This window comes from Gastrolobium bilobum, unplaced genomic scaffold, assembly GCF_033153095.1.
Source record: "Gastrolobium bilobum isolate Gb01-03AN ecotype WA unplaced genomic scaffold, APGP_CSIRO_Gbil_v1 utg71217, whole genome shotgun sequence".
NCBI lineage: Eukaryota > Viridiplantae > Streptophyta > Magnoliopsida > Fabales > Fabaceae > Gastrolobium > Gastrolobium bilobum.
Window position 1 is genome coordinate 24581 of NW_026898307.1, and position 15695 is coordinate 40275.

General features: G+C 31.0%; 1 protein-coding gene across 1 annotated transcript; it reads left to right on the forward strand.

Moving 5' to 3' along the window:
* The first annotated feature begins 3500 nt into the window (after nucleotides 1-3500).
* Nucleotides 3501-4833, forward strand: LOC133314778 (uncharacterized). The gene is made up of 3 exons (XM_061516301.1): nucleotides 3501-3783; nucleotides 3865-4047; nucleotides 4214-4833. Exons 1-3 carry the CDS (start codon nucleotides 3501-3503, stop codon nucleotides 4831-4833), a joined length of 1086 nt encoding a protein of 361 aa, XP_061372285.1.
* Nucleotides 4834-15695: the final 10862 nt, after the last annotated feature.

Genomic DNA, 15695 nt, shown 5'->3' on the forward strand with positions numbered 1-15695 from the left:
ACCGGTAATACACTTTTGAATAAAGTATTACCGGTCAGACATAGTGTAGTTTGTAAGTTTTTAAAAAAAAAAATTTGTCAATAAAGCCCTACTCTTTTAATTTTATATAAGGTACTTGTATTCTTAGTTTCTCTAATGTCAAAGTCTAAACTCCATATTTTAATGTGTCATTTTTTTAATTGATGCAATGAACTCTGCATAGTCGACCTGTGAGAGTTCATAAGTGCTTATTTTCCTTTAATTGAATTTGAAGTACTATTTTCAGAAGCCTGCCATATACTCGGTCAGAGTGGCAGAATGATCAACGTAGATCTAAAATTTGATAGTTACAACTTGAAGGAAATGATGACATGATGGGTATAGGCGTATAGCATTGTGTTTGAAATGATCATGTATGTGTTGATACTTAAGGGTGTTAAAGTAATTACAGGATTTATATAGCTGATCTGCATTGACGCCTTTCATTGTTGATTTTTCTTTTTTCTTTTTTTCCTATCTTAATGTCTCAGTATTCAGTAATTTAATGCACAGATAAGTGTCTGCATGCATGTGACAGTAAAGCTTAATGTTATTTTACTTTAGATATGCTATCCTCTGCCTCCGACTACATGTGGTTTCAACTAACTTTTTGCACAGTATGTAATTCTGTCATTTGAAGTTAAAATATTGGAAAATTTATTATTTGGTTGTTGTTTGTTGAGTATTTTGATCGAGTCACATTCATGGCACTTTCACCATATATGACATTGTACGAGCAATTTATCCTTGTGTTGTCAGGTTGTTGCTTTCACCACTTTAACATACATGAGTAAAGTATGTACAATGAATTTACCAAAAAAAATATGTGCAATGAATCTGTAAGACATTGCATGTGACTTCTTAAATTCTATTGGATCAGTTGGCCATATTAAGACCTTCCTTTTATGATTTCCGTATAGAAAATGACCATTATATTTAAATTAGGTAAAGAAAGACTGAGCTTGTTTTACCTACCATTCACTTTTTATTCAAAATCCTCACCAAACATATCCATACGTGCTATGTAGAGGTGACAAAGTAGGTAGTCTGGCCGTTTGGTGGGTTGGACCGCTGGCCTAAATTTTTTTTACATTAAAACGTCTCGCCTTTTCCCTCCATCAACATGTCAAAAAATGAGTAAATTTGTCCCGCCTCGTTTTTGAGAATGAGTTGTAAAATTTAATCCGCCTCGTTTAATGACGGAGTGAACTAGCCCACCGAGCCGAGCTTATTTTGCCGACCCTAATGCTATGTAATGTTAGCAGCAAATTTAAATTAAGTGTTGCTAATGTAATTTGACGATAGGCCATGTCAATGTCATGGTGTCACATTGATTTGTTTTGTCGAAATGCAACGATTTTTGAGGGAGTGGATTTTCTCATGTATTATTTAATATGATCATATTATGTGAGATAATTCTAACCATATAAGGATGAATCCAGAGGCGGACACACATGTTGAGAAAGGGGGCACGTGTCCACCCTTGAAATCTGATGTGAAAATACGAAAATGCCCTTCTCTTAAAATTCAAGTTTCTTCCTCCTTCTATTTTATTTTTCCGCGAGCTTTTTTTCTCCTTCACCTCCATTATCCAAACATAACAGTAGTCAGCAGAGAGCTCTATTCCAGACCTATTGTTTGCATCTACAGATTCATCTCCTCTCAAACTTCAATCTCCGTTATTGAAAGTTGAAACGTTTGCTTCTTTCTCAATCGTCGGTCCAGTTCAGTCACAATCCGTCCAGATCTAGATCTAGATCTAGACTAGACCCAGCCAGTCGGCAGCTGCTCGCAAGTCACATTCCAGTTGTGACCCAGCCGCCGGCACCGTGATTTCGTTTCGTGACTGGTGACTAGCGAAGTTGTTCTCCCGTTTGTTCATGACCACAGTCCAGGTTGGTTCAACCGTTCGTTTGTTCTTTTTCTTATACCATTTTTGAAGTTTCATTTTCATTCCTAATAGTTCAGTACATATTAGAAAAATTAGGGATGACACTTTGATTGCTAAATACTTGAGGAGAGTCCCCTATGTTTTTTTTCCTCACTCATCTCATTTGGAAGGAGCAACTGAAATGGTTCAGTGCAGCCCTTTAGGATTCTTTTCAAGAATACAACTCAAAAAGGGCAAAAATCCCCAAAATATTTGACAAAATGATATTTTTAATAAAAATATAATCAAGGTTCTAGATGCTTTATAAATGAAAAGTTAAAATTGTTTGACTATTAGTCATTTAACAATACCTAAATAAAAGATCTACTGGGATATTACCATAAATTTCGGAATCAATTATGACAAGTTTAAAATTCAGGGCAATATTTTAAAATAAGAAACAATTTAGGGAGACTTTGTGTAATTTTTTCAATGATAAATTACTATTATTTTAAATTTCAAGTAATAATACTTTTTAGTTGTACTTTGATTCACTCTATATAATTCTTTTGCATAATAAAAAGCTTCGATTGTATTTGAGTCATTTAAAAATTCTTTTTTTGTTAGAAATATGACCCCCTTGCCACTATTGGTGATGATTACAGATAGAAGGCATTATGGCATTGCATAAGATGATATGTATGTTGTTACTAAATTTAGTTAAACATAAGTGTCCAGCATAATAATAAATACATACTAAAATTCCTTTTCTTTCTCAACATCATTGTTTCGAGTTCCCAATTCGAATCATAGTAGTCAGTTCAGTGGTATCTGGAATATGGTTTGGTTTTCTTGTCTATTCATATAAATTGTATTACTGTTTATATATTCTTAACTGTTCATAGTAGCCAGTTTAGTGTTATTATTGTTTTTATTATCATATGACCAATCCTTTGCTTATGGTTGGTATATATTTTATTTATTGTATTCATAGTGTAAAATTTGTATTAGGGTTGACCTGTGAAGTTTACCAAGTTTCCTTGGATGATTGAATTGCATAGATTTAGATATGCTACATATTAGAATAAAATATTTGTTCATTACATTTTCATTCCTAATAGTTATTTTGTCATATATTTTTAAATAAAAAAAAAAAGATTTCACATCATATTGATGAACACTTGTGAGTTGTGACAATCAAATTGTTTGAGGAAAATCACTCTAATTGGTAGGGTCAAATACGAGCTGTATGGTTTCTCTTTTTTATTTATTGAGTTATTTTTGTCATTTGCCATTTTTTAGGATGGAAAGGTATATAGGTTCTTTTTTTACAAAGTTAAGTGGTGGTAGTACTAAATGTTCTCGATCTGAATCTGCATCTATTGATTTATTTCAAGATAAACAAAATAAGTGTGCTACTCCCTCAAGTCAAAACAAATCAACAATAGAAGGTCCACTGAATTTGTATGTTTCTGATCCAGGTAAAAGACTTCCTATTATGAGATTTGCGAAGAGTGCTTAAGAAAGGGAAATGATTCAAAGAATTTATCTAACAAATGGTCCTTGTCAACCAAAACTTGACAACTTTCCTCAATCCTTAATTGGGGGTAAAATGCGTAGATTTAATCCTCAATGGTACAATGAGTTTGGCACTTGGTTGGAGAATAGTGAATCAAAAGATGCTGTATTTTGCTTGCATTGTTATCTATTTAAATGTGAGCATGGTGATGGAAGGGGTGGTCAAGATTCATTTGTGGGAGAAGGATTTAGCAATTGGAAGGACAAACAACGACTTCTTAAACATATTGGGAAAGTTGAAAGAATTAATAAGTTGTGCTTCAGTGCTGCCAAAGATTTGATGAATCAAAATCGACATATTGACATTGTTGTGTCTGGTATTTCTGACAAAGCCAAATAGGATTATCGTATTCGTCTGAATGGTTCTATTCGATGTATTCAATATCTCATACGACAAGGTTTGGCTTTCCGGGGACATGATGAGACAGATGCTTCAATGAATCAGGGAAATTTTGTGGAGCTTGTAAAATTCCTTTGTGAAAGCAATAAGGAGGTAAATAATGTATCTCTGAATAATGTCCCAGAGAATCTCAAAATGATAGCTCCCTCAATTCAGCAAGATATTAATAATGTTACTGCAAGTTTGTTACTAGAGCTATTATTTCAGACATTGGGGATAATTTCTTCTCTATACTAGTTGATGAAGCTCGTGATATATCAATTAAATAAAAAATGGCCATTGTTTTAAGATATGTGAATTGCAACGACGACATTATTGAACGTTTTCTTGTCTTGTTCATGTTTCAGATACTACAACTAGTTTACTTAAAGAAACGATTGAGTTAATTTTTGCCAAAAATGGCTTGAGCTTGACAAAGATTCATGGTCAAGGTTATGATGGTGTAAGCAACATGAGTGATCAATTCAGTGGTATGAAAAGCTTGATTTTAGTTGAAAATAATTTTGCTCACTATGTTCACTGCTTTTCACATCAACTTCAGTTAGCTCTAGTAGCTTGTGCTAAAAAGGTTTACACATTGACCAACTTCTTTAATTTTATACCGTTGTTGTGTAATGCAGTTGGTGCTTCTTGCAAAAGAACAAATATTTTGAGAGAAAAGCAATTTGATGAGATAGTTAAAAGTATTGCAAGCGATGATGTTCAATCAGGGAGAGGCTTGAATCAAGAAATGAGTTTGTCACGACCAGAGGACACACGTTGGAGCTCACATTATCGATCATTGGTAAGTCTGTGTACATTGTTTGGTCATGTGCTTGATGTGCTAGAAATTATAAAAGATGATACAACCCTTTTGCATGCAAAAAGGTCTGAAGCCTCTGGCCTTATGATGCGTATGCAAACTTTTGAATTTGTATTACTTTTGAAAATGATGATCATTGATCAAGGTCTTGGCAATAACGAGTGAGTTGTCACAAGAACTTCAAAGAAAAGATCAAGATATTGTGAATGCTATGACTCATATAAAAGTTTTAAAGGTGTTATTATAGAAGATGAGGGATACTGGGTGGGATAATATATTTCTGAAGACTTCTGAATTTTATATAAAACATGATATAAATATCCCTGATATGGAAAGTGTACTTGCATTACAAGAGAGAACAAAACGTAAAGGACCAGTTACTCATCTGCATCACTTTAAGGTTGACATATTTTATGCAGTGATAGATACTCAACTTCAAGAGTTGAATGATCGTTTTAGCGAAGTTAGTTCGAATTTGCTGGAATGCATGGCATGTTTAAATCCGTGCAACTCTTTCTCGGCATTTGACAAGAATAAGTTGTGAGAATTCACTGGCTTTTATCCTTCAGATTTTGATTTGAATGATTTTGTCATGCTTGAATATCAGCTCGACACGTATATTGCTGATATGCAAAGTGATCCTGATTTTTTGAATTTGCAAGGAATAACTGATCTTGCCAAGAAGATGGTTGAAAAGAAAAAATATATTGTGTATCCTTTGGTTTATTTACTTGTAAAGTTAGCATTAACTTTGCCTGCAGCAACTGCATCTGTGGAAATAGCATTTTCAGTTATGAAATACATCAAGACCGTAATTTGTAATCAAATGGGGGATGAATGGTTGAATGATTGTTTAGTGCCATATATTGAAAAAGATGTATTTGAGAGCATTGATAATAAGGCAATTATGATGGAATTTCAAAAAACAAGGCCTAGAAAGATGACATTGTAATTATTTTTATTGTAATATACTTTTGTTATTAAAATATATGTACTTGAACTTATTGAGTGCCCACCCTTCATTAATATCTTGGATCCGCCACTGGATGAATCAATAATGATAAGAAAAGAGAAAAAAATATTGGGATAGGAAGTTATCACCATTGATTTATTGATTAATGGTAAAATATTTTTTCACATGAGAGGATCTATTTCCTTTTCACGTTATATAGAACATTCTTACAGTAGCCCTTGTAGACTCTCTTAAGTTGAATTTTATTTTGGGCTTTCATTGTTCCAAACTTGAAAGTCCTAAACTGGACATAGACACATGGTACACTAAGCGGTTTAGGTCTTTTTTTTTTAAGCTTGGTTTAGGTGTTATATGATTTACTAAATATAAAAGATAATATAAAAAAATTTGTACTTTATTTAATTATTTAAACAGGTTTTGTATGATGTATATTGAGGGATGGTATAAACAAAACCATAATGAACAATGTACATGACTAAAATTTTGCGATATCCATTAATAGAATAACACAAAAATTATTATAATATCCTTTTGTGTTGAACATTGATTTGAATATGTTGTTGTTGCTCGGGCTTGAGTAATTTTTTAAAATTAATCTTTAACTTCTTTAGGCCTCATATGTGGTTTAAGGGCTAGGTAATAGATACGATTCCTCTTTGCCCAATCTGCTGGCTTACAGAGAAAATTGATATTCATACTGTTGTGCAATTTGCAATCAAAATAATAATCACACAACTATGCAAGTGCATATGTCACAAATAATAAATGGATGTGTGAGTTCAAGTATCATTCACATGGGGATGATTTATAAAGCAATGATTACTCGAGTAAAGAAATCAAGAAAGGAATAATCTTTATGGGTGGATTTGTAAAATAAAAGAGAATTAAAGTAAACAAAATAGCAAACTAATTAAGGGATTAACAGATGGATGACAAACAAGTCATGATCAATTTCCCTGATACAGCAATACTGCAACAATGCTATAACATCGACTCTGTCAATTTTCAATTAGTAACTGAACACTAATGTATGCTGGGGCTTTTGGCCAACCTATCATATATACCCAGTAACTAATTTCCCACGAGTCTATGGCTAAATTAATTACTGAATTTATTAAGTTCAAATTCTAGGCTATGTGGTGTGAATGAGTTCTCTATTCACCACTTAATCATGTTACTTAGCTTTTACCTAATAAATCGAGTTACTTTTTTTTACCTAATCAAACCAATTAAGTTACTTTTTTCACCTAGTTAACCAAGTTACTCCCCTTTTACCTAATTAACCCAATTAAGTTACTTCTTTTCACCTAATTGACCCACACAATTCAACAAGGGTCTGGAATTGAATCTCGGTCCCAACCTCCTCAATCATATATACGACTTTTGTTCAAGCACACATGAATAAATTAAACATACTTGTTGAATAACTAATTGAAAATTAATAAAAATCTACACTTAGGTATCCATTACAATATCATAGCATAGGTACTATATCACCAAATCTAAGAGCTACTTAGGTCATAATGGAAATAAAGAAAAAGAAAAGAAAAAGAAAAGAAAAAGAAGAGAAGACATTGTGATAGTTTATAAATTATAACAATGCAATAGCAGAATGCTGCTCTCTATCTTCACTTTCAAGGAACTCTCCCTCTCTCTAAATGTGATGTGGTAGTACCTTCAGTCTTCCCAGCATATTTGAATTCGTGGGGTAGTCCTCTTTAAATAGGAAAAATGGTGAGTTACTTGGGCCTTAAGTTTGGGAGTGAAAGCCTATGAATTATGCAGCTATAGTATTACTTATCCCTATTATCTTGGGTTGTTGACACTTGATTAGATAAGGTCTTATCCTCTTGAATTAATGTGAAAATATTGTTGCTTAGAGGATAAGAGCTTATCGTCCTTGATTGTTGAGATTTAAGATGTGGTTTGATATTCAAAAAGTCATTATCCCGTGCTTGCTAGTGCATTATCCTTTGTTGGAAACTTTAACTAACTTTTGAAATTCGAATTTGAATTGTTCCTTCGTCCTTGCTGTATTCTCGTCCTGATTGCTGTATGATTACTTCACTCGTCAGTTTTTCTGCTATAACACTTGGGCATCAACTTTTTCTGCAAAGTAAAGTCACTCATCAAGTCATCTATTCTTACATAAAATCAAGGATATTTGTCTCATTTTTCACACTTAGTTATCTCAAAGAACTTAATAATGAATATGCAACATTTAACTCAATCATCATGCAAATAAGACAACTTATATGAAATTTATGCAGCAAATTTATCATAAAAATACTGAATTACCTTTCTTTTGGGAGAGTTAACACACTTTAAACTAAAAATGCTGCTCGTCCTCGAGTAATAAAAAAAGGAAAATGATTAATTGACTTGCATAAATTTTGCTGTATAATTGCAACAATGACTCTTATTGAGATGAGCAGTTTTGATGTAGCATTCCAACAGTAATGTACACGTGAGAGTAGCTTCTCAACCTTGGCTTACACTTCAACTTTGGGAGTCCTTGTTAGTAGGGGTGTTCATCAACCGATCCAAATCGATTCAAATCGCGGTGACCGAACCGAAAAATCAATAACCGAATAAACCGAAAATCGAAAAAAAACTACAAATTTTAATTAGATTGGATCAGTTTTCGGATTGGTTGATGAAAACCGATTCAATCCAAACCGATCAAATATATTAATTTTCCTCTACCTACTTGGGTCTTCTCTTAATCACAGCCCAAAATTTTTTAAACCCAAGACCCATTAACCCATCAACTAAACTCAAGAAAAAACCTAGTCACATCTCATCAACAAAATTTCATCTGTGTAGAGCTTCATATCTCATTGCCTAAAAGAAAAACTATATTATCATTTACTGATACTTTTGTATTTCAAAAAATAAAATAAAACTACAAAGCCAATATATACAAAAGATGTTATTTGCACAATAATCATGAAACAAATTTTAGGATTTTTAAAAATCGATAATCGATCCAATCCAAACAGAAAGAAATTGGATTGGATTGGATTGGATTTGAAATAAATCCAAATTGAATGGATGATTACATGATCAAACCAAAGGGGTTGGATCAGATGATTTTTGCTTCCAAAATCGATCCAATCTAGAATGCAAACACCCTTACTTGTTAGCCTAACTTCTCTTGGCTTCTTGCTTCTGGAATATTGACTGTGTCTGTGTGGAGAGTTTCTTTGTTGACTTGATCCACTTGAGAGCTTCAAACTAAGAATCATAAGGTCTAGTTGCTTCATCCATACTTTGTCAAACTTGAATCAAAACTCATGTGTAGAGAATTGAAGGAACGAGTTTCCACCTTGCTTGCTTCTTATTTAACTTTGGCCCCTTCTTTTTTTGTGGTCTTTGCCCATGTGCATTGGCTATGTTTTTACATTCATACGGTTAAGGGTACTAACCTTTGTTCATGATTGCGGAAGATTATTTGTTCTTCTAAAGCCCTTTCTTGAAACTTTTATCAAACTATTTACCCTTTTTAATACGCTCTCTCTTCTTGATGGAAAAGTTGAGGCGGTTCTAATGGTTAGAGAATGAAACGTCAAGTTTTTATCCTTTATATATAATTTGTATCCAAAAGACGTGGCTCTTCGCATCTAATGGATATGACTATTCCCATCAAGCAGTTAAGAAACATCTTCCCAAAAGTCATTTGCCAATAGTCATTTAGCCCTTTTATGAATTATTAAATCATATGCATTTATCACAGGCACATGAGTCATTTCTTACAATTAGGGATTCCAACACCAGCTAATATCTAAAAAAATAAATTTTAAATAGAAAAGTGTTCTTTGGATCATTGAATTTGTGACATTTGCATAGACTTTTTTTCCTAGGTGCAAACTTGCATAAATTTAGTAAATCTAAAATATAAGGACATATGGTCTGCATTTAAAATGAATATACAACTGACATTTCTCTCATGTAATCTATGAATAAAACTTTAGCACTAAGTGTGACAAAGGTATTATAATTATGTATTTCGAAGAGTACATAGTTATAATATTAAAGTTGCTTTTTTTTCCTCTCTCTCTTTCTACGTCAGACGACAAGTTTCTGAAGAGAGATAATTTTTTTAATATTATAACTATGTATTCTCTGGAATACATAGTTATAATACCACCGTCGCATTGAGCACTCAGTGTGACTGTAGTACTAAAGTTTTATTCGTAATCTACGATGCTAAACGAAAAGAGACACAATACCAAATGTTGTATATCAAAAGCACGTGGAGGGTATTGCGATCACAACAAGTATATTGATCGTATAAGTAATAAAGTGATAAGTAGAGTTATCGTTCCCACAAGGATTAATCTATTAAGGATTAAATTCACAACGCGATCAAAGTTGGATTGACCGTTAAAGTTGTTGGGAATATGATTTAAATATAAAATCTGAACGTAGAGCTAACAAACTAAATATCAAGAACATAATCAAGAACGCAAAACAAAAAATCAGAACAGACACTAATAACTCAAAACGTAGTTAGGGTGTTGATTTCCCTAATTTCATGCTAATAAATCTACCTTTTCCCGCAATTGACATTCAATCTCATGTTATTGACAATTCTTCAAGATTAATTAAAACTCAAACCATTGTGATCTCGCCTAGGGCACACATTAAGAACGAATAATAAAAATAGTCATAGATTCCACAAGTTTATCTCTAAATCAAGCAAAATCTAGCAATTAATAAAGTCAAAATCTTATACCAGCATCCCTATTGTCATGCAATATTAATGTGTTCATCTATGGGTGACCAATTCATAAATAAAACTAGGAAAGGAAATCATATTAATTGTATAACATAAAGATTGAATATCAAATTACAAGGAAATAGTAAATAACATTAAGAATCAAAAGGTTCCATCAAACCCTAATTACAAAAAGAAAACTAGCCTAACATAGTCATAAAATCTAAAATAGAATATGAAAAACTAAAGGAATTCATAAGAAAAACTCAATTGGCGATCTCTACGGTGAAGCCTTGAATGTTCCTCCTCCTCCAAGAATATTGCTCCTCTGCCTCCGAAGTTATGCAAGAAGTCAATCCAAATGTCCTATTCCGTCCCCTTTTTATAAAAAAGGATCCATAGGCTTTTTTTACGAGCTGATTGCTGCATTTGCTCACTAAAATCTAAAAATACATCACTGCTCGCTAAGTTGCTTGCTTCGAGCTAACGAGGATGAGACAACAAACATATGGTTTCGTATTTTGAGTATAACTTGATCTATACTTATTCGATTGATGTGATTTTGCTCTCGTTGAAAAAATAAAAGAAAGATCTATAATTTTTATGAGAAACACAAAATTCAAATCCATCATTTTAGATACCAAAAATTGATCGAAAGACAACTTAGGAGATTTTTTTCTAAATTATTATTCATTATTTATCATTTTAAGTCCTTCTAACTTTTTTTTTTATGGAAATAATTCCTTCTAACTTATTCATTGTTCCAATATTCTGATTTAACAATTTAAACATCAAACTTAACGGATGACTCTCTCTGAAAAAAGGAATTGAGAAAATTAGCAGAAATTTAAGTTTACGCTAATTGGTGGTGGAACTCTTGCGGTTTCTCATCATTTTTGAAGAAAACGTGAATGACACGTTGTGAACGGCTGCTGCGCTATCTCTTAACAGCTTTTAAAAAGGGAAGGGTTATTGGATTCTCTGCCCAATCTACCATCTTTTCTCCTAAACAACGGCAAAACAAGGAAAGAGAAGTGTATCCTATAAACAAATAGCACTTTTTTTTTTCAATAGAAGTTAATAGAAAGAATAACTGGGTTAAGAAATGAACTATAACTGGACAATTGTGATAAATAATTTTTTAATTGTTTTTGGTATGCTGTGATAGATAATTAAATTCTTCCCTCACTTTTTTTTTTCTTTTTAGCTTTATCACTTTATTTGTCCACATTACTTTAATCATGCAAATGTTAAATCACAACAAATGTCACTTTCATTTGGCTTTTCCTTGTCGTACTTCTTCTAAAAAGAATAATAAGACATTAAGTTATAAATTTTATTTTAGAAGTTATAAGATTAACTCAAAATATTATAAAATTAATAAAAAATTAAAAATTATATATTGGGGTAATAAAATTATACACTCTTTTTTATTTAAAGAGTAACTAATGATAAGACTTATTTTTTAATCTTATTTTGTTTATTTTTTAAGGACACAATAAAAACTTGACATTACATAAAAATAAATCCAAAATGTTTAATATTTATACCAATACATTTTTTTCATAAATAATCTATTAAATTTTTATTAGTTCACATAAGTTTTTATTCATATTCAAATTTTATCATTTTTAAATGTCAAAAATTCAATTATGTGTTTTTTTAATATTCTAAACATAAATTTTCAAAATAAAATATTTCTAATCGTGTATGAAATATAAAAAAATAGATTGAACAAAACAGAATTATGTCTTTTTGAATCATGATTTATTATTTATATAAATAAAATAATTTACAATATTTTATAAAGACTTTAATGTTTCTACAGTGAATGTAAATAAGTTATCTATATTCATTCTAAAACGACGTTGTTTGGGTTAAAAAATTATAATGAAAAACACTATTATAATTTTGAAATAAATTATAATTATAAAAATACCATGATTTGTGTCCTAAAACAATATCATTTTGAATTCAATGTAAATAATTTATCTACATTAACCCATTTTCTCGTTGAGCGAACGATATACGAAATAAATCAGATGGATTTTTCGACCAAAAGTACTATGTGAAATCTTCCTCTGGATATATTCGAAAATAGAATCCGATTGTGTAATGATGAAACCAAAACAAAATACTTAATTAAAACATATGATCCTTTATTCAAAATATATTGTCTCATAATTAGATTGATAAATTTAAAAGAAATTGCTATAGCCTCTATTCAAAGGGGAGATTTAAGATAATTAGGTGGTATACTATTTGTATATGCTTAATAGACCTTCTTCTAACAACCTATACCTTTTGTTATAATTTTCAATTGGATGATCCATTAATCCAACTGAGAGAGAATTATAAATGGATCAATTTTTTTGATTTTTATTGGAGACTTAGAATAGATGGACTCTCTATTTTGACAAATACATTTCAAAAAAATTACTAAATTCATAACATAAAATGTATTATGCAAGAATTCATAGTTACATTCTTTTTTTTTTATACGTTACCAAAAAAAGAAATAATAAAAAATAAAATTTGATTTTGATTGATGTTGCAGAAAATTCGAACCTTTTTATAAATAATAAAAGAATTGTGTCAGGTGACAAAAAGAAATGACAATTCCCATTGCTATTCTTACGTGGAAAATAATGATGAAAGATAAACGATGACCTAACGAGGATATATAGCGCTGACGTAAGGTACAGGACGGTAAATTCGATTTCTCTCTTTAAATTTGATAAAAAGGACAACTTGGTCTGTTGATTTTATTTTTTAAAAATTGATTCTTTTATCTAAAAAAAAAAAGATTCTTTTAATAATAAATATCGAATAATACGATCTATTAATACAAATGGAATCAAAGATATGGAAGAACGGAAATTATCTATTGATGCTGACACGATCATTGAGTGTTGATGTGATTGTTAGCCCCCAAAATTTAAAAATAAAAAATAAAATTAAGGCATGATTCTGTATAAAAATAATATTTTTCCCTTGAAAAGTTTGTAACAACCCATGAAGTTTAGAGGTTGTACGATTATTAAACACACGTGAAGTTTAGTAGATTATAATATTTCCAAGCACATGAAAGTTTGGATATTGTAAATTAAAGGTCATTCAAGCACCTGTCAAACTTTTACTAAAGTGAAAGAATCGTTTGAGTGGCTTGTAATTTAGATATAGGTCACAAATTATAGTGACCGAATCATGATAATTGTGTTTGTAATTTTCCTAACTCTTAACTTTAGTATTTTAATTACTTCTTTGTTATCTAGCATTTGCTAACATACATTGTATCATTGAGGTAGATTTTGTATTATGAGTTATTTGAATATTTTGATAAGCTTTGTATTTATCAAAGTTAGCATAAAATTGTAATTTCGAAACAAAAGAGGGGCATTTGTAAAAAGAAAAAAATATTTGTCATTTTAAATGACATAATTTTGTGTTATATAAATAAAACGATTTCGTTTTGGTATATATTTTGTATTTTTTATATTCTCTCTCCTCCGTAAAACTTGAAAGAGAGAAAAAATAAAGGAGAAAGAAGAATTTTTTTTTATCAATTATGTATCAAAACAATGCTGTTTGTCTAAAATAACATAATTTTGTGTTATTTAAAATAACAAATATTTTTGGGTAACCACAATAGAAATTGAATTTAAAATCTTTTTGTGGACCTCGTTTGATTTTGTCAATTGAAACAACCGTAATTAAGGTGAAAACATTTCAGGAGATCAAATTCTTGTGAAGACGAGACTTGGATATTTTAGCATTTGTAAAAATTGCTTCACACGATCATGTCTTAATAAAAGGTAGATAGACATCTTGTATAGTGAAAAAGTTGCTAGAGTTTGTGCAATAATTAATTTTGAACCTATATAGATGTATAAGACATTTTTATTTTCATAGAGATAGACATGTAAAGACCCCACGCGAGAGAGACCCGGGTGAGAGATCGAGGAAGAAAACACGTCAAAGATAATTCCAATGTTCCCTACCCATTCATACAACCCATGATAAAAGTTAACAAAAGACAACAATAGCATTTAGCGGTAAAGTGGCCAAAGTGTTACCGTTGACAAAAAAAAAATTAAAATATCACGTCAACAGTAAATTTTGTCAAAATATTACGTGGCATAATTCGCTGGGATATGATCAACTTACACCGGTGTAAGAATAATAAATCTTACACCAAATTTTAACCGTTGATTTCCGTGCATCCAATGATTGAGATTTATTGGGAATTAAAAATTAATTAACGAGTGAGACCTAATAAATCTTAACCGTTAGATGTAGAAAATCAATGATTAAGATTTGGTGTAAGATTTATTATTCTTACACCGGTGTAAGATGATCCTGCCCCTAATTCGCTACACCGTATAGCAAATTATTTGCACACATATTTCGCTACACAGTGTAACAAAATATGTCACGTGACATTTTGACAAAATTTACTGTTGACGTAACATTTTAATGTTTTTTTATCCAACAGTGACATTTGGCTACTGTTCCGCATTTAGCAGTGTATAGCATAAGTACTGTAGACCATGCGGGTCTGATTCTCCTTAGGATACCAATACAACTCAAGTTCAGAAATAATCATTTTCCAGTGCTCTTGACAACTCTTGTGGCTGTAATGCTAAGACCCAAAGCCACTTTATAAGGACCATTCTTTTTTTTGCCCTCAGTATGGTGCATTTAGATGTTTCATTTTATTCATACAAATCATTCAGAAACGACAAAAATGACAGAGCCATTCTGCGTTGGGGATTTGGAATAGGACCCCACAAAAGTTACTACATAACGTTAAGACGTCAACAATTCCTCTCAATTTTTTTTTTTCTGAATTCAAACTTCCTATCTACTATCTAGCTTGTGTAAATGTTGCTTTGTTTTTAAGTTTTATGCTTGGTAATTTCAACACTTGTTGGACCTAATCCGTTTCATCGGTCAGCATTACTCATGTTATTAAACATTATCTTTAATTTTGTTATTAGTAAAAATTATATTGATTATTGATCTTTTACTAACTTAATATACTTGTCATAAACACATGCTTTATTTTATATGAAATGATATATTATTTTTAAATTTATAATTATTTATTTTTTAAATTTAACTTGAAATATTTATAAGTGCTTAGTATTATTCTTCTTATAGAACTGGTTTAAATTTTAGACGATAAGGGTGATCATGAAATTGAGTTGAGAAAAAATAATCCCATTAACAAAGTTATCTGATGAAAAAGAGTTATTCTTACATAAAATCTTATCTATCAAGATCATGGGTAAAGCTTTTCTTCTCCAAAATCAAGTCAAGTTTTACTGGTTT